The sequence below is a fragment of the Coregonus lavaretus genome, assembly GCF_964263955.1.
Source record: "Coregonus lavaretus genome assembly, chromosome: 28".
Classification (NCBI taxonomy): domain Eukaryota; kingdom Metazoa; phylum Chordata; class Actinopteri; order Salmoniformes; family Salmonidae; genus Coregonus; species Coregonus lavaretus.
In genome coordinates this window covers 11,107,970-11,129,910 of record NC_140015.1, presented here as the reverse complement: position 1 = coordinate 11,129,910, position 21,941 = coordinate 11,107,970, and the positions used below count along the sequence as shown (strand labels likewise).

The 21,941-nt window shown below is 42.4% G+C and overlaps 1 protein-coding gene across 1 annotated transcript; it reads right to left on the bottom strand.

Moving 5' to 3' along the window:
• Nucleotides 1-664: 664 nt before the first annotated feature.
• On the bottom strand, nt 665-20,784 carry LOC311104541 (alpha-N-acetylneuraminide alpha-2,8-sialyltransferase-like). Its single transcript, XM_084146406.1, has 8 exons — nt 20,358-20,784; nt 18,441-18,527; nt 18,202-18,279; nt 10,565-10,709; nt 10,364-10,476; nt 10,172-10,264; nt 9,540-10,013; nt 665-2,682 (listed from the first exon to the last, which is right to left on the bottom strand). Exons 1-8 carry the CDS (start codon nt 20,441-20,443, stop codon nt 2,430-2,432), a joined length of 1,329 nt encoding a protein of 442 aa, XP_084002532.1. The 5' UTR covers nt 20,444-20,784; the 3' UTR covers nt 665-2,429.
• Nucleotides 20,785-21,941: the final 1,157 nt, after the last annotated feature.

The window sequence follows — 21,941 nt, the reverse complement described above, 5'->3', positions numbered from 1 at the left end:
AAAATACTTTAAAGTACTACTTAAGTAGTTTTTTAAAATCTGTACTTTACTATTTATATTTTTGACTACTTTTACTTTTACTCCACTACATTCCTAAAGAAAATAATGTACTTTTTACTCCATACATTTTCCCTGACACCCAAAAGTACTCGTGACATTTTGAATGCTTAGCAGGCAGGAAAATTGTCAAATTAACACACTTATCAAGAGAACATCTCTGGTCATCCCTACTGCCTCTGATCTGGCGGACTCACTTAACACACATGCTTTGTTTGTAAATGATGTCTGAGTGTTGGAGTGTGATATCCGTAAATTTAAAAAAACAATACAATGGTGCTGTCTGATTTGCTTAATGTAAGGAATGTGAAATTATTTATACTTTTACTTTTGATACTTAAATATATTTTAGCAATTACATATACTTTTGATACTTAAGTATATTTTAAACCAAATATTTGTAGACTTTTACTCAAGTAGTATTTTACTGGGTGACTTTCACTTGAGTCATTTTCTATTAAGGTATCATTACTTTTACTCAAATATGACTTTTGTGTACTTTTTCCACCACTGGGCACCATTCATATATCAAATACTGTAACATTGTCAAAGTAGATAGGGTTTATTACCCAAACCGGTTCAGCCAATCACTGACACTACCAGAACCTCCATGATGAGCATGTTTATTCACTCAATCTGAATTACACTTCTCATGACTTCAGTCACAGAAAATCTGATACAGACATTCACATGATTTCACAGTCAATTCAACGTCTATTCCACGTTAGTTCAATGTAATTTCATTGAAATCACGTGGAAACAACGTTGATTCAACAGTGTGTGCCCAGTTGGTTCCAATAAAAAACTGCATTCACGTAACAACCAAGCTAGTCTAAAGTAAAAGATGCTTTAGCGCTACAACCAGCCTCAATGGTAAGACATTCTCACACAGCATTCCATACATAGTTAACGCTATTGGTGGTGGCATAAGTCAGTTAAATTCCATCTTTGGAAGCATATTAGAGTGGGGTTGAAGAAATGTAGGTAAGGGATAATCAACGAGGGGCTATGCGTTCTATGGAAAATAATGAACGAGGTGGAAGGTGTGGTCCACGATCCGCTAGTGGAGTGGAACTGACCTTCCACAGAGTTGCATTATTTTCCAGAGAACGCATAGAGCCCCGAGTTGATTATTACCATGGCAATAATGTAATACATTTGCCGCTAGAAATGCGTTCAACATCCACTGAAGTAACTAGCAAGTTTACTACATAGCTACAGTAGTTGCCATGGTAACCAAACAAACATATTTGCTAGTTTAGCTAATCAAACCATCAGTCCTAGCTTACCATTGTTGTGTCGAGAAAACGTTGCTAATTATGCTGTGAGAACAAGGAAATCCGCTGACGCTGTACTTTGATTATAAAGGTTTATTATATCAGAGTATTTCAGCATCAATTTACAGATACCTGCAGGCACCCGGAGAACAGCCAACCCAAATTCTAAATATGCTATTCTGACCTCCTTTGTCTCAACCAAGTATTTATCCTATGTAATCTGATATGGGTGTTTCCCCTACAGACCAATCCCAGGAGGTCACCTAACAGACTTCCTCTGCTTTAGGGTACTCCTATAGAACTGCTCTCCAGATCTCCCTGGGCCAAATCAACATTCTCTAAGCTACCATTTGAAAACGTTAGCAAAGTCATAATTCCTCAGATACTACACCATTATGAAAATCGAATTCAAAATTGGCAATAATGTTTTCAATTCTACTTTTGCGTTCAAAAGCAGCTCAAACATAGAACATGTAAGAATGAACTATATCCATTGAATTCTACCTTCCAAATATACCTTGTATTATAGGGAAATAATGCAAGCTCTAGAATGCCCTTCTTACCCATGCATCTGGTTTTAACCTATTACTTATAGCAGCTACAGTGCTAATAAGTGAACTGTCAATCCTGCATCCCCCCACCTTTCCCTCACTCCCTTACTAATGTTGTTATTTAGTCACATCACAGATTATTTACTGTCACCATGGTCACAGGAGGGGAGTATTTGTTGTTATAAACTGGGTGGTTCGAGCCCTGAATGTTGATTGGCTGACAGCCGTGGTATACCACGGGTATGACAAAACATGTATTTGTACTGCTCTAATTACGTTGGTAACCCGTTTATAATAGCAATAAGGCACCTCGGGAGTTTGTGACCTATGGCCAATATACCATGGCTAAGGGCTGTGTCCAGGCACTCTGCGTTGCGTCGTGCAAAAGAACAGCCCTTAGCCGTGGTATATTGGCCATATACCACACCTCCTCTGGCCTTATTGCTTAATTATAACGCTTTGACCTGTGTGAGCTGGTAACCATGGAAACCATTTTTGAAAGGAGACTCCCCAGAAATGTTTATGGGTGTCATCACTTCCCTGGTCACCTTCTGTTCCCCCTCCTCTGTTTTGTCCTCTGCTCTGAGTCTGAACCCTGTGTGGGGTCTTCAGTGGCACCCTGCCCCAGTCCTGAGGGTCCAAAGACATTGGTGTCAGGCCCAGCCCAAGGCTTCTGGGTCTGGGTGGTTGTCTTGCGTTGTGCCAGTGTGGCCATGGCACTACCCAGAGAGCCAGCCTGGAGACTGAGGCCCGAGAATGAGGCTGGGGCCCAGGCCATCTCTGTGCTACATCCAGGACTGCCAAACGGTACAAAGAACCAGAATGGAAAAGATCTCTGTTTGAAGGGTTATGTAACATCAGTGTGGTAATATTATTAATAAAACAAACTGTGCCAGGTCACTTTCAAACATTGGACTAATGACACTCACTTGAATATTTTCACATTTGTTTCTAAATTAGGTGCAAAGACAATTGTGTGCTCCAGCATCATTACTCTGAGTTAGTTTGGCCTGGGTAAGGTATCTAGGACAGTCCTTGCTGTGTTAGAACCCTTTGTTGTTATTTTATGTTTACAGGATCATTGAAACACTGTTTTTCTTTCCCAAAATGTATTTTGAAATGATTAAACAAAGTGTTGGTATAGTAGTAGGGTCGTTCCAGGAAATGAGTCCCTTCTGGTGACCTAAAGTTGTGGGAACGATTGTTGTTAGCTGGGTTTTGGGTCGTCTAACTTGGTGGAGAAAACCCCCCGTTTTATTTCACCTAATTGTAACATTCTGTCATGAAGAGCACATGTTCAACTTAATAAAAAAAACTTGTTTTCCCATCTCAAGAGGTTGAATAAAAAAAATGACTATAGTAAGTGCCTATTAAGTGCCAAATAAAGTATCAGGGTTAACCGCAACAGGGTTGAGGATTTCATCTTAAATCAGCCATAAATCCCCTTGTGACAGGAGGAATGGAAGCTTGTTGTGTGCAACAGAGAGGGGCACTTGAATGCAAGCGTCACAAAAAAAAAATGAAATTGTTAAAACATTTCTAGCCTGTTCCTCTATGGGTAACAGGGTTGACGTGTTATGCTCGACCCACTCAGTTTTCCACCACAAAACACCAGAAAATTGCCAAAAAGAGTAGCACCACCTCCCCTGCTTTTACACTATGATTTAACTATTAAATATTCAATGTTTATTTTCCCAATAATACAAAAAAATTGAATAGTTTCACCATATTAAAACGAGAGTTCAGTTCACGTAACAGGGTTGACCTTAAAATGAGGGACAGGTTGTTGTTTTTTACTTTAAAATTAATAACTAAATCACATGAAATAAATTATAATCTTCAGAAATGACTTTGTCGAAGCAACAAAATAACTAGGGCTTTACAATGATGGTGAAAATATGTTGGGGTTAAGTGGGTTACAATCTTTCTTGAATTCACAGAGGGTGCACAGAGGAACATATAAAAATGCAGAATTTTGGCACTTTAGCAAGTCTTTATTCATGTTAAAAATCTGATTTATTCAATTTTCCATGTGGTCTATATTAAAGGGCACTTCATTTAATATAACAGTCTTTTAAAATTCAATATTGGTGCACAATTTCTCCTTAAAATATCAAAGAGACGCAAAAGGGACTCATTACGTGGAACGACCCAGTACCACATTGAATGTTTAATACACTATGTCATAATGAGACAACACATTTAATCATCATTGATATTAAATATACAGTACCAGTCAAAAGTTTGGACACACTTCAAGGGGTTTTCTTTATTTTTACTATTTTCTACATTGTAGTTATAATAGTGAAGACATCAAAACTATGAAATAACACATAGAATCATGTAGTAACCAAAAAAAGTGTTAAACAAATCAAAATATATTTTATATTTGAGATTCTTCAAAGTAGCCACCCTTTGCCTTGATGACAGCTTTGCACACTCTTGGCATTCTCTAAACCAGCTTCATGAGTTAGTCACCTGGAATGTGAGTAAGACTTTTAAGTAGGTCAACATTCACAAGGCCGCAGGGCCAGACGGATTACCAGGACGTGTACTCCGAGCATGGGCTGACCAACTGTCAAGTGTCTTCACTGATATTTTCAACATGTCCCTGACTGAGTCTGTAATACCAACATGTTTCAAGCAGACCACCATAGTCCCTTTGCCCAAGGACACTAAGATAAACTGCCTAAATGACTACCGACCCGTAGCGCTCACGTCTGTAGCCATGAAGTGCTTTGAAAGGCTGGTCATGGCTCACATCAACACCATTATCCCAGAAACCCTAGACCCACTCCAATTTGCATACCGTTCCAACAGATCCACAGATGTTGCAGTCTCTATTGCACTCCACCCTGCCCTTTCCCACCTGGACAAAAGGAACACCTACGTGAGAATGCTATTCATTGACTACAGCTCAGCGTTCAACACCATAGTGCCCTCAAAGCTCATCACCAAGCTAAGGATCCTGGGACTAAACACCTCCCTCTGCAACTGGATCCTGGACTTCCTGACAGGGTAGGTAACAACACATCTGCTACGCTGATCCTCAACACGGGGGCCCCTCAGGGGTGCGTGCTCAGTCCCCTCCTGTACTCCCTATTCACCCATGACTGCATGGCCAGGCACGACTCCAACACCATCATTAAGTTTGCCGACGACACAACAGTGGTAGGCCTGATCACCGACAACGATGAGACAGCCTATAGGGAGGAGGTCAGAGACCTGGCCGTGTGGTGGCAGGATAACAACCTCTCCCTCAACGTGATCAAAACAAAGGAGATTATTGTGGACTACAGGGGAAAAAAGAGGACTGAGAATGCCCCCATTCTCATCGACGGGGCTGTAGTGGAACAGGTTGAGAGCTTCAAGTTCCTTGGTGTCCACATCACCAACAAACTATCATGGTCCAAACACACCAAGACAGTCGTGAAGAGGGCACGACAAAGCCTATTCCCCCTCAGGAGACTGAAAAGATTTGGCATGGGTCCTCAGATCCTCAAAAAGTTCTACAGCCGCACCATCGAGAGCATCCTGACTGGTTGCATCACCGCCTGGTATGGCAACTGCTCGGTCTCCGACCGCAAGGCACTACAGAGGGTAGTGCGTATGGCCCAGTACATCACTGAGGCCAAGCTTCCTGCCATCCAGGATCTTACTCCAGCCAGCCTAGTCATAGACTGTTCTCTCTGCTACTGCACGGCAAGCGGTACCGGAGCGCCAAGTCTAGGTCCAAAAGGCTTCTCAACAGCTTCTACCCCCAAGCCATAAGACTCCTGAACAGCTAATCATGGCTACCCAGACTATTTGCACTGCCAACCCACCCCACCCCACCCCCCTCTTTTACGCTGCTGCTACTCTGTTTATTATTTATGCATAATCCCTTTAACTCTACCAACGTGCATATTAACTCAGTTACCTCGACTAGCCGGTGCCCCCGCACACTGACTCTGTACCGGTACCCCCCTGTATGTAGCCTCCCTACTGTTATTTTATTTTACTGCTGCTCTTTAGTTATTTGCTTTTATTTTTTTTACTTAAAACCTTTTTTATTTTACTTTTTGTTGGTTAAGGGCTTGTAAGTAAGCATTTCACTGTAATGTCTACACCTGTTGTATTCGGTGCATGTGGCAAAAAAATTGATTTGATTTGATTTTGAATGCATTTCAATTAACAGGTGTGCCTTGTTAAAAGTTAATGTGTGGAATTTCTTTCCTTCTTAATGCGTTTGAGCCAATAAATTGTGTTGTGACAAGGTAGGGGGGGTATACAGAAGATAGCCCTATTTGGTAAAAGACCAAGTCCATATTATGGCAAGAATAGCTCAAATAAGCAAAGAGAAATGACAGTCCATCATTACTTTAAGACATGAAGGTCAGTCAATCCGGAAACTTTCTTCAAGTATAGTCGCAAAAAACATCAAGCGCTATGATGAAACTGGCCCTCATGAGGACCGCCACAGGAAAGGAAGGCCCAGAGTTACAGTGAGGGAAAAAAGTATTTGATCCCCTACTAATTTTGTAAGTTTGCCCACTGACAAAGAAATGATCAGTCTATCATTTTAATGGTAGGTTTATTTTAACAGTGAGAGACAGAATAACAACAAAAAAATCCAGAAAAACGCATGTCAAAAATGTTATAAATTGATTTGCATTTTAATGAGGGAAATAAGTATTTTACCCCCTCTCAATCAGAAAGATTTCTGGCTCCCAGGTGTCTTTTATACAGGTAACGAGCTGAGATTAGGAGCAAACTCTTAAAGGGAGTGCTCCTAATCTCATCGTGTTACCTGTATAAAAGACACCTGTCCACAGAAGCAATCAATCAATCAGATTCCGAACTCTCCACCATGGCCAAGACCAAAGAGCTCTCCAAGGATGTCAGGGACAAGATTGTAGACCTACACAAGGCTGGAATGGGCTACAAGACAATCGCCAAGCAGCTTGGTGAGAAGGTGACAACAGTTGGTGCGATTATTTGCAAATGGAAGAAACACAAAAGAACTGTCAATCTCCCTCGGCCTGGGGCTCCATGCAAGATCTCACCTCATGGAGTTGCAATGATCATGAGAACGGTGAGGAATCAGCCCAGAACTACACGGGAGGATCTTGTCAATGATCTCAAGGCAGCTGGGACCATAGTCACCAAGAAAACTATTGGTAACACACTACGCCGTGAAGGACTGAAATCCTGCAGTGCCCGCAAGTCCCCCTGCTCAAGAAAGCACATATACAGGCCCGTCTGAAGTTTGCCAATGAACATCTGAATGATTCAGAGGAGAACTGGGTGAAAGTGTTGTGGTTAGATGAGACCAAAATCGAGCTCTTTGGCATCAACTCAACTCGCCGTGTTTGGAGGAGGAGGAATGCTGCCTATGACCCCAAGAACACCATCACCACCATCAAACATGGAGGTGGAAACATTATGCTTTGGGGGTATTTTTCTGCTAAGGGGACAGGACAACTTCACCGCATCAAAGGGACGATGGACGGGGCCATGTACCGTCAAATCTTGGGTGAGAACCTCCTACCCTCAGCTAGGGCATTGAAAATGGGTCATGGAATGACCCAAAACACACGGCCAAGGCAACAAAGGAGTGGCTCAAGAAGAAGCACATTAAGGTCCTGGAGTGGCCTAGCCAGTCTCCAGACCTTAATCCCATAGAAAATCTGTGGAGGGAGTTGAAGGTTCGAGTTGCCAAACGTCAGCCTTGAAACCTTATTGACCTTGGAGAAGATCTGCAAAGAGGAGTGGGACAAAATCCCTCCTGAGATGTGTGCAAACCTGGTGGCCAACTACAAGAAATGTCTGACCTCTGTGATTGCCAACAAGGGTTTTGCCACCAAGTACTAAGTCATGTTTTGCAGAGGGGTCAAATACTTATTTCCCGTCATTAAAATGCATATCAATTTATAACATTTTTGACATGCGTTTTTCTGGATTTTTTTGTTGTTTTTCTGTCTCTCACTGTTCAAATAAACCTACCATTAAAATTATAGACTGATCATGTCTTTGTCAGTGGGCAAACATACAAAATCAGCAGGGGATCAAATTCTTTTTTCCCTCACTGTACCTCTGCTGCAGAGGATAGATTCATTAGAGTTAACTGCACCTCAGATTGCAGCACAAATAAATGCTTCACAGAGTTCAAATAACAGACACATCTCAACATCAACTGTTCGGAGGAGATTGCTGCAACGAAACCACTACTAAAGGACACCAATAAGAAGAAGAGACTTGCTTGGGCCAAGAAACACGAGCAATGGACATTAGAGACTGGTGGAAATCTGTCCTTTGGTCTGAGGAGTCCAAATTTGAGATTTTTGGTTCCAACCACCGTGTCTTTGTGAGACGCAGAGTAGGTGAACAGATGATCTCCGCATGTGTGGTTCCCACCTTGAATCATGGAGGAGGTGTGATGGTGTGGGGGTGCTTTGCTGGTGACACGGTCTGTGATTTATTTAGAATTCAAGGCACACTTAACCAGCATGGCTACCACAGCATTCTACAGCGATACGCCATCCCATCTGGTTTGCGCTTAGTGGGACTATCATTTGTTTTTCAACAGGACAATGACCGAACACACCTCCAGGCTGTGTAAGGGCTATTTGACGAAGAAGTAGAGTGATGGAGTGCTGCATCAGATGACCTGGTATCCACAATCACCCGACCTCAACCCAATTGAGATGGTTAAGGATGAGTTGGACCGCAGAGTGAAGGAAAAGCAGCCAACAAGTGCTCAGCATATGTGGGAACTCCTTCAAGACTGTTGGAAAAGCATTCCAGGTGAAGCTGGTTGAGAGAATGCAAGAGTGTGCAAAGCTGTCATCAAGGCAAAGGGTGGCAACTTTGAAGAATCTAAAATCTAAAATATATTTTGATTTGTTTAACACTTATTTCATCGTTTTGATGTCTTCACTATTATTCTACAATGTAGAAAATAGTACAAATACAGAAAAACCCTTGAATGAGTAGGTGTGTCCAAACTTTTGACTGGTACTGTAAATCTGAATGTAATAGTCCTGCTAAAGATTGTCCAATCCAGGACGTATTTGATTGACATTACCATACATTCTGTTAACTCTTAAAGGCTCAAATGTGGTATCTTTGGCTACAGTCAGGAAGCTGAGTCATATTAGGCACTACACTGACCCCCCTGTAGTTTGGAAGGCCTCATCTAAACCATACATGTTTAACCACTAAAATGGCTTCTCAGTTGAAGTCCAACAAAACAAAAACATTCTCTAGATTCCAGCTGGAACACTTGTAATGATAAATACATAATTGTAAATCTATACAGTAGATGATATGCATACTTAATGTATTTACACCCATTTTGGGTACAGTACAAATCATTTGATTGCGGATCAACCTGTTCTGCAGACTCTCACACTGAGAATCTATAAACGGCTGCTGTGGAGACTACACGTCCCAGCCTCCACCTTGCTCCTCCACTGTGACCAGCTAGTTGGCACATAAAACATGCCCCTGTGCTGAATGCCAGACCGTTTGGGGCCAGTCGGGGCCATCCGATCTGGCACGTAGCAAAGACATGACTGGGTAAGACTCCTGAGAGAGTCTATAGGAGGGCCCTATGCCCCTGTTGTGTCTGTCCTAGCTGTAAGTAAGGTTCCGGTAAAGGGGTGGGGCCTACCTGGCAGCGGGCACACACTCTCCCAGGTGTATCCTGAGCACACCCTGGCTGTGGAGCCTCAGCAGGTGGTCAAACTCAGCGGGCATGGAGTGCACCGTCTTCTTACTCTGCCTGTTGTCGTAGTAGTGGTTGGTGAGGGGCTGGTGTCTGTGGGGGTGTTGATTAAAGGGCCAGAACCCGTAGAGATGCACGTTGGCACACAGCTCCAGCGCCAGGCTAGCCACGATGAGTCCTGTGCTGAGGCGTACCGTCTGCAGGCCCTGGCCCCGCCAGAAGACAGCCAGACTCTGGAGGTACTCTGGGTTGAAGAAGACGGGCCGCGAGGGGCTGTCAAAGTCCTGGATGGTGTAGAGGGCCCGCAGAGACACGGGCGTGTTGTGGCCGTACGAGAAGGCTGGCAGGAGCATCAGGGAGTCGCCATAGCTACGCAGGCTCTCCACGAAGGGCCGACGACGCCCCTGCAGGCCCCCATATCTGAGAGAGGATGGGATGGAGTGAAAAAAAGAGGTGAAGAACAGCTGGAGGAGATGAATTTGACCAGCACCAGAATATATGATCAGGTAATTTCTTAATCCACCATAAAATACCAGGTGATAAGAAGTATGAGAAGCCCAATGAGCTCCCAAACTCACTTCTCCATGAGGATGCTGGGATTAGCTGTCACCAGGTCGGTCTTGTTGCCCACGTCTCTCTTATAGCCATTTTCCAGAGGAGGGAGGTTACACCTGAGAGAGGGAGACAGAGGGAAGTAGTCAGTAAATTTGTGTCTAACAATGTTTGAGAGGAAAAGGTAATTATTGTGGAGTAGGTTTTCTGTCTCACACCTGATAACAAACTGTGCAGAGTCGATTTTCTCTCCACAGCTGCTGTTAGCTAGGATTCCCCCATTCCCAACAACAGAACACGTATCCCATGTCGTATTCACAAAAGGATTCTCCTGTAGGCAACACAACATGTGTCATGTCACTCTCTTTCTTAAACACACACTAATCATTGAGGTGACACTCTGGACCAGAGCAACGAACCTTAGCGAAAGTGCTGAACAGTTCAGGGGTCACCTGAAGAGGCTTCCTCTTCTCTCCATCGTACACAACCTTTGACCCCAGAGGAGTGTTGGCCTGTGTCACCATAGCCTTGGTGACTCCATGACATTTGTCACGCAGAAGAGACCTGAGAACACAAAAATAACCTTTTGATTATAAGATAAAGAGACAGCATTTCTTTGTGGGGGGGGGGGGGGGGGGTAGATAAGCTTAATATTGCAGATAGACTAACTTTCATCAACGTAATTGTCTGCATCACTTCCAATCCCCCATGTTTTTTTAAAATATATATATATATATATATATATATATATATATATATATATATATATATATATATATATATACACACACACAGTGGGGAGAACAAGTATTTGATACACTGCCGATTTTGCAGGTTTTCCTACTTACAAAGCATGTAGAGGTCTGTAATTTTTATCATAGGTACACTTCAACTGTGAGAGACGAAATCTAAAACAAAAATCCAGAAAATCACATTATGATTTTTAAGTAATTAATTTGCATTTTATTGCATGACATAAGTATTTGATCACCTACCAACCAGTAAGAATTCCGGCTCACACAGACCTGTTAGTTTTTCTTTAAGAAGCCCTCCTGTTCTCCACTCATTACCTGTATTAACTGCACCTGTTTGAACTCGTTACCTGTATAAAATACACCTGTCTACACACTCAATCAAACAGACTCCAACCTATCCACAGTGGCCAAGACCAGAAAGCTGTGTAAGGACATCAGGGATAACATTGTAGACCTGCACAAGGCTGGGATGGGCTACAGGACAATAGGCAAGCAGCTTGGTGAGAAGGCAACAACTGTTGGTGCAACTATTCGAAAATGGAAGAAGTTCAAGATGACGGTCAATCATCCTCGGTCTGGGGCTCCATGCAAGATCTCACCTCGTGGGGCATCAATGATCATGAGGAAGGTGATGGATCAGCCCAGAACTACACGGCAGGACCTGGTCAATGACCTGAAGAGAGCTGGGACCACAGTCTCAAAGCAAACCATTAGTAACACACTACGCCGTCATGGATTAAAATCCTGCAGCGCACGCAAGGTCCCCCTGCTCAAGCCAGCGCATGTCCAGGCCCGTCTGAAGTTTGCCAATGACCATCTGGATGATCCAGAGGAGGAATGGGAGAAGGTAATGTGGTCTGATGAGACAAAAATATAGCTTTTTGGTCTAAACTCCACTGTGTTTGGAGGAAGAAGAAGGATGAGTACAACCCCAAGAACACCATCCCAACCGTGAAGCATGGAGGTGGAAACATCATTCTTTGGGGATGCTTTTCTGCAAAGGGGACAGGACGACTGCACCGTATTGAGGGGAGGATGGATGGGGCCATGTATAGCGAGATCTTGGCCAACAACCTCCTTCCCTCAGTAAGAGCATTGAAGATGGGTCATGGCTGGGTCTTCCAGCATGACAACGACCCGAAACACACAGCCAGGGCAACTAAGGAGTGGCTCCGTAAGGAGCATCTCAAGGTCCTGGAGTGGCCTAGCCAGTCTCCAGACCTGAACCCAATAGAAAATATTTGGAGGGAGCTGAAATTCCGTATTGCCCAGCGACAGCCCCGAAACCTGAAGGATCTGGAGAAGGTCTGTATGGAGTAGTGGGCCAAAATCCCTGCTGCAGTGTGTGCAAACCTGGTCAAGACCTACAGGAAACGTATGATCTCTGTAATTGCAAACAAAGGTTTCTGTACCAAATATTAAGTTCTGCTTTTCTGATGTATCAAATACTTATGTCATGCAATAAAATGCAAATTATTACTTAAAAATCATACAATGTGATTTTCTGGATTTTTGTTTTAGATTCCGTCACTCACAGTTGAAATGTACCTATGATCAAAATTACAGACCTCTACATGCTTTGTAAGTAGGAAAACCTGCAAAATTGGCAGTGTATCAAATACTTGTTCTCCCTATTGTATATACAGTGGGGAAAAAAAGTATTTAGTCAGCCACCAATTGTGCAAGTTCTCCTACTTAAAAAGATGAGAGAGGCCTGTAATTTTCATCATAGGTACACGTCAACTATGACAGACAAATTGAGAAAGAAAATCCAGAAAATCACATTGTAGGATTTTTTATGAATTTATTTGCAAATTATGGTGGAAAATAAGTATTTGGTCACCTACAAACAAGCAAGATTTCTGGCTCTCACAGACCTGTAACTTCTTCTTTAAGAGGCTCCTCTGTCCTCCACTCGTTACCTGTATTAATGGCACCTGTTTGAACTTGTTATCAGTATAAAAGACACCTGTCCACAACCTCAAACAGTCACACTCCAAACTCCACTATGGCCAAGACCAAAGAGCTGTCAAAGGACACCAGAAACAAAATTGTAGACCTGCACCAGGCTGGGAAGACTGAATCTGCAATAGGTAAGCAGCTTGGTTTGAAGAAATCAACCGTGGGAGCAATTATTAGGAAATGGAAGACATACAAGACCACTGATAATCTCCCTCGATCTGGTGCTCCACGCAAGATCTCACCCCGTGGGGTCAAAATGATCACAAGAACGGTGAGCAAAAATCCCAGAACCACACGGGGGGACCTAGTGAATGACCTGCAGAGAGCTGGGACCAAAGTAACAAAGCCTACCATCAGTAGCACACTACGCCGCCAGGGACTCAAATCCTGCAGTGGCAGACGTGTCCCCCTGCTTAAGCCAGTACATGTCCAGGCCCGTCTGAAGTTTGCTAGAGTGCATTTGGATGATCCAGAAGAGGATTGGGAGAATGTCATATGGTCAGATGAAACCAAAATATAACATTTTGGTAAAAACTCAACTCGTCGTGTTTGGAGGACAAAGAATGCTGAGTTGCATCCAAAGAACACCATACCTACTGTGAAGCATGGGGGTGGAAACATCATGCTTTGGGGCTGTTTTTCTTCAAAGGGACCAGGACGACTGATCCGTGTAAAGGAAAGAATGAATGGGGCCATGTATCGTGAGATTTTGAGTGAAAACCTCCAGCCAATCAGCAAGGGCATTGAAGATGAAACGTGGCTGGGTCTTTCAGCATGACAATGATCCCAAACACACCGCCCGGGCAACGAAGGAGTGGCTTCGTAAGAAGCATTTCAAGGTCCTGGAGTGGCCTAGCCAGTCTCCAGATCTCAACCCCATAGAAAATCTTTGGAGGGAGTTGAAAGTCCGTGTTGCCCAGCGACATGCAGAGGAGATCTGCATGGAGGAATGGGCCAAAATACCAGCAACAGTGTGTGAAAACCTTGTGAAGACTTACAGAAAACATTTGACCTGTGTCATTGCCAACAAAGGGTATATAACAAAGTATTGAGAAACTTTTGTTATTGACCAAATACTTATTTTCCACCATAATTTGCAAATAAATTCATAAAAAATCCTACAATGTGATTTTCTGGAAAAAAAAATCTCATTTTGTCTGTCATAGTTGACGTGTACCTATGATGAAAATTACAGGCCTCTCTCATCTTTTTAAGTGGGAGAACTTGCACAATTGATGGCTGACTAAATACTTTTTTTCCCCACTGTATATATATATATATATATATACATATATATACACATATACACATATACACATACACACATACATAAATACACTTCAAAAAATATATATATTCCCCTTTATTACTTTCCAACCCCGCCACACTTTCCCTACTTGGAGTAAACTAGTGAACAACAATGCTTAGGCCTCTACTTCCAGCTTATACTTACTATCTACATTTTATGGACACAGTCAATTTTACAATAATTATATTTTGTTTGTTTTTTCTCCTGAACTTCTTCTACTCTCAACCTCTCCGATCATTTTCATGATGTCCATCCGGTTTGCTTCTATATGCCATATCTTTCTAACTGTGCTTTTTCACAAAAGCTCCCAACCTACAACCTATATACTTATTATGGACACAGTATGCCTACATTATTAGTTATCTTGTTATTATTTGTTGTTAGTTGTTATTTGTCCCATCCTTCAATTCCATTCAACACCTCCCATCTATCTCCCAACACCATCCATATAGGATTTCTATTTGCCATATATATTTCAACTGTACAGTGATGTCTTACAAAAGTTCTGAACCTTTTCTATTCTCATTGTTTCTACAGATTGTGAATTGAAAATACACTTTTTTGCTAAAAGTATTATTATATTATTGATCGATTGACTATGACTTTTCAGATCACCCAGTAATGCTATCTGCAAGGTTAGCTCCAGGTAAATATTGCAATCCTTTAGCCATTCCTGGACCTGTGTCCAAAAACAAGCTACAAATGGACAGTACCAAAACAAATGATCTAATGATTCTGTCTCTTCACAGCAAAATCTGCAGAGCTAGGAAGATTGTATCCCCCATATAAAAAACATTATATTGGTATCAAGAATTGTATATAATAATTTAAATTGAAAGATTCTAAGTTTTGAATCCGGTGTCGTTTTGCGTATCAGTTCATAAACACTATGCCATGGGATCGGTACGTAAAAAATCTCTTCCCAACTATTTTGCAATCTATATGGGACGGCTGTCAATCCTTTGGTCCTTAAATGAAACTGATATACTTTGTTATTTATCACAGTTTTCCTTAACCAATTTTGTTCTTTAATGCAAGGCCGACAGACAAGTTCCTTACTTTCTCCCCCTTCCACTTTCCTCTTCCATTTTTGCGGTAAGGCTGCAATTATTTGGTTGTAATTTTGGGTAGAGCAGACATTTCCATATGTTTTTGTTAGCTGCATGTGCGACATAACTCCACCAGTCCTATCGATGATATCATTTACAAAGATTATACCTTTTTTAAACATTTTGTCAAAAAAAAAAAGTTTTTTTGTCAATTAGTATATTTGAGTTTAACCACAATATTTGTTGCATTATTTGTTCTGTCGTTTCTGGAGGATTAAATTGAAATTGCAACCAACTTTCTATGGCTTGTTTTAGAAATAGTGATATTTGGGAGATGATTTCCTTTTCAAATAACTGAGTGAGAGGTTGTAATCTGAATAAAGGGAAAAAGGCCATTCTTGAACATTGGGTGAGACAATTTTACTAATTTGCTAGAGAACCAGTTCGGATTTAAGTATAACTTTTGTATGACTGAAGCTTTTAGTGATAGGTCTAATGCTTTAATATTTAATAATTTCTGTCCTCCGAATTCATATTCATTATATAAATATGCCATCAGACCATTTTATTGGTAAACTACATGGTAATGTAAAATTTTTATTTTTTAGTGATCCAATACGTAATATAGTACATTTGTCATAATTTGGTTGTAATCCAGAGAGGTTAGAAAATATATCTAGATCCTCTATGAGGCTGTGGAGGGATTCTAGTTGTGGATTTAAAAGAAAACATGAATCATCTGCGTACAATGACACCTTTGTTTTTAAGCCCTGGATTTTCTAATCCCCTGATATTGTTGTTGGATCTGATTTTAATAGCTAGCATCTCGATGGCCATAATAAAAAGATATGCCGATAGTGGACAACCTTGTTTCACTCCTCTTGACAGTTTAAAACTTTCGGAGAAATAGCCATTATTTACTATTTTACACCTAGGGTTACTATACATGATGTTGACCCATTTTATAAGAGATTCTCCAAAATTGAAATGCTCCAGGCATTTATATATAAACCCCAGTCGTACTTTATCAAATGCCTTTTTAAAGTCTGCTATGAATAGCAAGCCTGGTTTCCCAGATTTTCCATAGTGTTCTATTGTTTCCATTACTTGCCTTATATTATCTCCAATGTACCTCCTGAGTGGTGCAGTGGTCTAAGGCACTGCATCACAGTGCTAGCTGTGCCACTAGAGATCCTGGTTCGAATCCAGGCTCTGTCGTAGCCGGCCACGTCCGGGAGACCCATGGGGCGGCGCACAATTGGCTCAGCGTCGTCTAGGGTAGGGGAGGATGGGAGGATCTTGTCAATGATCTCAAGGCAGCTGGGACCATAGTCCCCAAGAAAAGAATTGGTAACACACTACGCCGTGAAGGACTGAAATCCTGCAGCGCCCGCAAGGTCCCCCTGCTCAAGAAAGCACATATACAGGGCCATCTGAAGTTTGCCAATTAACATCTGAATGATTCAGAGGAGAACTGGGTGAAAGTGTTGTGGTCAGATGAGACCAAAATCGAGCTCTTTGGCATCAACTCAACTCGCCGTGTTTGGAGGAGGAGGAATGCTGCCTATGACCCCAAGAACACCATCCCCACCGTCAAACATGGAGGTGGAAACATTATGCTTTGGGGGTATTTTTCTGCTAAGGGGACAGGACAACTTCACCGCATCAAAGGGACGATGGACGGGGCCATGTACCGTCAAATCTTGGGTGAGAACCTCCTTCCCTCACCAGGGCATTGAAAATGGGTCGTGGATGGGTATTCCAGCATGACAAGGCAACAAAGGAGTGGCTCAAGAAGAAGCACATTAAGGTCCTGGAGTGGCCTAGCCAGTCTCTAGACCTTAATCCCATAGAAAATCTGTGGAGGGAGCTGAAGGTTCGATTTGCCAAACGTCAGCCTCGAAACCTTAATGACTTGGAGAAGATCTGCAAAGAGGAGTGAGACACGTCTGACCTCTGTGATTGCCAACAAGGGTTTTGCCACCAAGTACTAAGTCATGTTTGCAGAGGTGTCAAATACTTATTTCCCTCATTAAAATGCAAATCAATTTATAACATTTTTTACATGCGTTTTTCTGATTTTTTTGTTGTTATTCTGTCTCTCACTGTTCAAATAAACCTACCATTAAAATTATAGACTGATCATTTCTTTGTCAGTGGGCAAACGTACAAAATCAGCAGGGGATCAAATACTTTTTCCCTCACTGTATCTTATTTTGAAACAGACTGGTTAATAAGTTAGGTTTAAAAAGCTACTGGTGATAAATTTAGGAAAATATCAGATACAGGAATACATAAACAAGGCCTCATCCTCCTGTCTTGACATACATTGGAAAGGGATGTTTATTGAAAAGTATTGTCTTTTAGAATTTCTGCTCTGAGTGTCCTTCCTTTCAAGTGTTTATTCATTCACAAAGCTCCTTACTGTGGTCCTCTGTAGCTCAGCTGGTAGAGCACGGCGCTTGTAACGCCAAGGTAGTGGGTTCGATCCCCGGGACCACCCATACACAAAAAAATGTATGCACGCATGACTGTAAGTCGCTTTGGATAAAAGCGTCTGCTAAATGGCATATTATTATTATTATTATTCTCTTTGATGGTGTGGTTGAAGTCTCTGTATACTCAGAGAAAGCATTACTAAGCCAGTGTTAGCCTGCAGAGACAGGAAGCTGAGGAAGACAGCATTGAGAAGGAAAATATCTACTGACTGACTGACTGGTGTTGCAACAATCACACATGACTCTTTGACCTCTACTTCTACTGCTACTAACAGCATGAAGAGGTAAACACTAACATTTCACAGGTCACTTCTCCTGCTTCGAAGCACACTTCCACTTGCTTTTGTTTCTCATTCTTCTAGGAGTAGAAAGGAAACATCTCTTTTGTTATGGTTAGTGACCCTCACAAAGTGGTCTTTGGCTCATTTTGGCTGGCTTTTAGTGGGGTCCAGAGTCTGGGTTTATAGTGTGTTTATATTTCACCTGAACTTTGTGAAATTGTCCTCCTGCTTCCTCCAGCTGTGAGAGTAGCGCTCCACCACTTTTTCAGTGACTGTATCCCTTTGACACACACACGCACAAACAGACATACACACACAAAACAGAGAAAATGCAGTTTTGAACCATATAATGAAGTTAATAACAGTAGAGAGACAGATGAGGCGGTTGTTGAGCAGAGAGGATTGTGGGTAGTGGTTGCCAGGGCGTGTGTCTAGTCTCACCTGCAGCCCTTGCATGTTCCAGAGGGGTCTGGCACAGAGTTCCTAATAGGAGCTTTGTGGGGGGGGCTGCCAGGATGGACATTTGTGCTATGTACACAAACAGGGACAGAGGAAGAAAGAAAGAATAGGATGATGACCTCAGTTAATAGTAAGAAAAGGACAAGAGATAAGCCAATTATCTATGATGGATTTGACAGAGTCACAAGTAGACCTCTGTTTGAGCCCAGTACACCACTTATCTTGTCAACACTTGTATAGCTGCATTGTTTGCTGTTGTATTGCAGTGTATTGCTTGAGTTTACCATGTTACCTTCGCTGAATGAATTGTGTTGATGTGGTAATTTACAGTGTTTACATGAAATCAATAGCTGAACGTTGGGCGTACTGTAACAATAATCTGGTGAGCTAAAGGGTTAGGAGCTAAAGGGTTACCGAAGCCAAAACACAACACACGGGGCAGCCATTTTACCTTACCCCTCTGAGTCTAGCGTGTTTTACTGATCATCAAACAAGAAACCCCGAACACTTGAATGGGTTTCACAGCAGCATTACACACATAAGTGCCAACCACAAATTAACTGAAAGACAGGGGACTTTTTCAAAAATCTGTTTTAGATCTGATAAGAAATCCAAGGGCAAGGTCAAGCCTGAACTTACTGTATACAGAAAATCACCCTTGAAGTGAGCTCAAAGAGATCTTTGATGAACATACTACAGAAGGTGCATGGGTTTCCCCACTCTACAATGCCACACTCTTGTGGACAGTTATTTATGGTGGGATAATTGTCTTATCCTGCAGATGGTGAATGTCAAACAACACTTAGTTCTATGATTAACCTGAGAGTCTAGAGTCACATTCAGACAGATACCGTTTAGACAGTTAGTTTTATCAAGATATGACTGGAAAAAAATGGCTCTCAAATTTCACTGTCACAGAGGAGCAGACACTAATCGAAAACAAACCAACAGTGTGTTCATCTGGCGTGTTTTGGTAACAGCATGAGAAGGCATTTTACAGTGACCTCTCTATCTCGATCTCTTGTACAAATGTTCTGTTCCCCTTTCAGTTACTTATCTCCCTCTGCCTACAGATGACTTATTAATTTCCCACAGAAAATAGATCACTGTTTAAAATCAATATCTAACAGAGTAAAAATGTGTTATTAGAGGTAGATGTATGCAGATGCACAATTGCACACCTACAGGCACATGCCTGTATGTTTTAATGGGACAAAGGGAGATAAGCTCTGATATAATATTTTTGTCTGAGTATGATATTTCAAAATGCACCAACGTTGAACCATCCATGTGCCTTTGCAACACCTTCCTCTTATTCTACCTCTACATTGTCAAATAAACAGTTGAGTTCGCTTCAACACAAGATGTAAAATGAATGCAGGTTGTTCAGAGTTCATAAATAGTGGTTAAAGAAACAGAGATTTATGATATGAAATCCATCAGCTCCGCTGGGGCACAAACAGACGTTTCTCTCTCTCTCTTTTCCACCACAGATTCATGGTGTGTCAGTGGTTTAGCTAAGATACCCAAAGTAACAAGCATTGGGGGGAATAAAAACACTGCTCTGAGGAGAGAGAGAGAGAAGGGGAGGTGGTGGAGGGGAGGGACCAGTGAACAGGCATAACCACCAACACCAAACATATATTTCACCCCCTGCACAACTCTTGAACCTTGTTCAACTAGAGCAGCTACTCACACCAACCAATGTGAAATGATCACAGTATTAAGAGCAGAAGTGTGGAAACTCACACCCTTCCTCTCTGTGTCTGTCTGGAGGATGCTAGCTACCACCAGCCAGAGCTAATACTCCACCCTAGCCCGGGGCTAAAGGCTCCAACACCTGCCCAGCCGGGAGGGAGGAAGTTGGGGAGAAGTTGGTGTGAAAGGAGTGGGACTCACCGGTCGCTGAAGAAGTTCCAGACGAATGCAGTCAGGACAGTCCCCAGGATGAGCAGAGTAAGTATACAGAAGAACAGTCCCCTCATGCCTCTCTCCCCCTGCTACTTCCTCTGGCTGGCCTCCTCCTCTTCTTTTTGTTTTTTTTCACTCACTCACTCACTCACTCACTCACAATTAGTTTGTTTCTTTCCCCTCTCTCCTTTTCTTCTTTCTAGCTCTCATGCACCCCCCTCCCTCCCTTGCTATTTCTCCCCAATTGTACCTCACTGCTCACTCTTGCTCTTTCTGGCTGTCATTAATCTTTCTGTCTCACTCACTCCCCCTCCTCTTCCGACCTCTCCGTATCTCCCTCTTTCTCAGAGCGTTTCCAGACACGCCTCTTCTGTAAACGGACTATCATATCTCTGTCTGTGCCCTATAAAAATCTCCTTTCCCCCCCGTCCGCTCGGCTCCTGTAGAATTACGATGCCAGTCTTTTGTCCGCCCTCCTTTACGTAGATTGATATGTCTTGTTTCCTTTCATATCTCTCTGGCTTTCTCACTTCATTGAGAGCACACCACGCTCTTACTTTCTGTCCACTGTAGTCCCAGAGCTCAAGCTGTTGCTACTTCTCCAACCCCACCCGAGCCCCAGCCTTATCTACGCTTTCCCCACTCCCTCCCTCTCCCTGTAATATCCCTCCCCCTCCGAACCCCCTCTCCCCTCTTCTCTCCCCTCCTCTGCATAGAGAGCAGCCAGTAACATAATTCCCCGGTACTGAATTAGCCCAGGGTCTGCCTCTTGACTTACGTGTGTGAGTGCGTATGAGTGTGTGTAGTGTATGTATGTATGTATGTATGTATGTATGTATGTATGTATGTATGTATGTATGTATGTATGTGTGTGTGTGTGTGTGTTTCAGGGCTTAGTGTTGAGGCAGAGAGTGTCATTAAGATTGTTTCAACATGGGTAACAGGGGTTAGTGTGTGTGTGTGTGTGTGTGTGTGTGTGTGTGTGAGTAGAGGTGTGTGAGCGTCTGTGTGACGGACTTATTTTCCCCCTAGCCAATGAGGGTCAGAGTAGGCTAGTGGAAGGGGCTATTGGCCAATCAGATCTACGGTTTCCCTGTTCCCCAACTTTGTTTACAGCATCAGGCATCAGTTCTAAGAAGCTATTAATAAAACCAAATGTTTCTCATCCTGAGAGGCGATGAGAGAGAGATAGAAAATATATATACTTTGTGTACAATGCAAAACCCCAAACAATGCATGCAGAGCAGAATTAGGACTATAACCGCTAGTTATTTAAATTAAATTATATAACCACATAAAAGGAAGCGATGCCCAAACATTCCACCACAAAGCCCTCACCTACAGAGAGATTAACCTAAAGAAGAGTCCCCTCAGCCCGCTCTCAAGAGAAGACAGGACGTGTGCACACTGCCAACAAAATGAAGTGGAAACTGAGCTGCATTTCCTAACCTCCTGCCAAATGAATGACCACATTAGAGACACATACATTGCCAGTCAAAAGTTTGGACACACCTACTCATTCAAGGGTTTGTCTTTATTTTTACATTGTAGAATAATAGTGAAGACATCAAA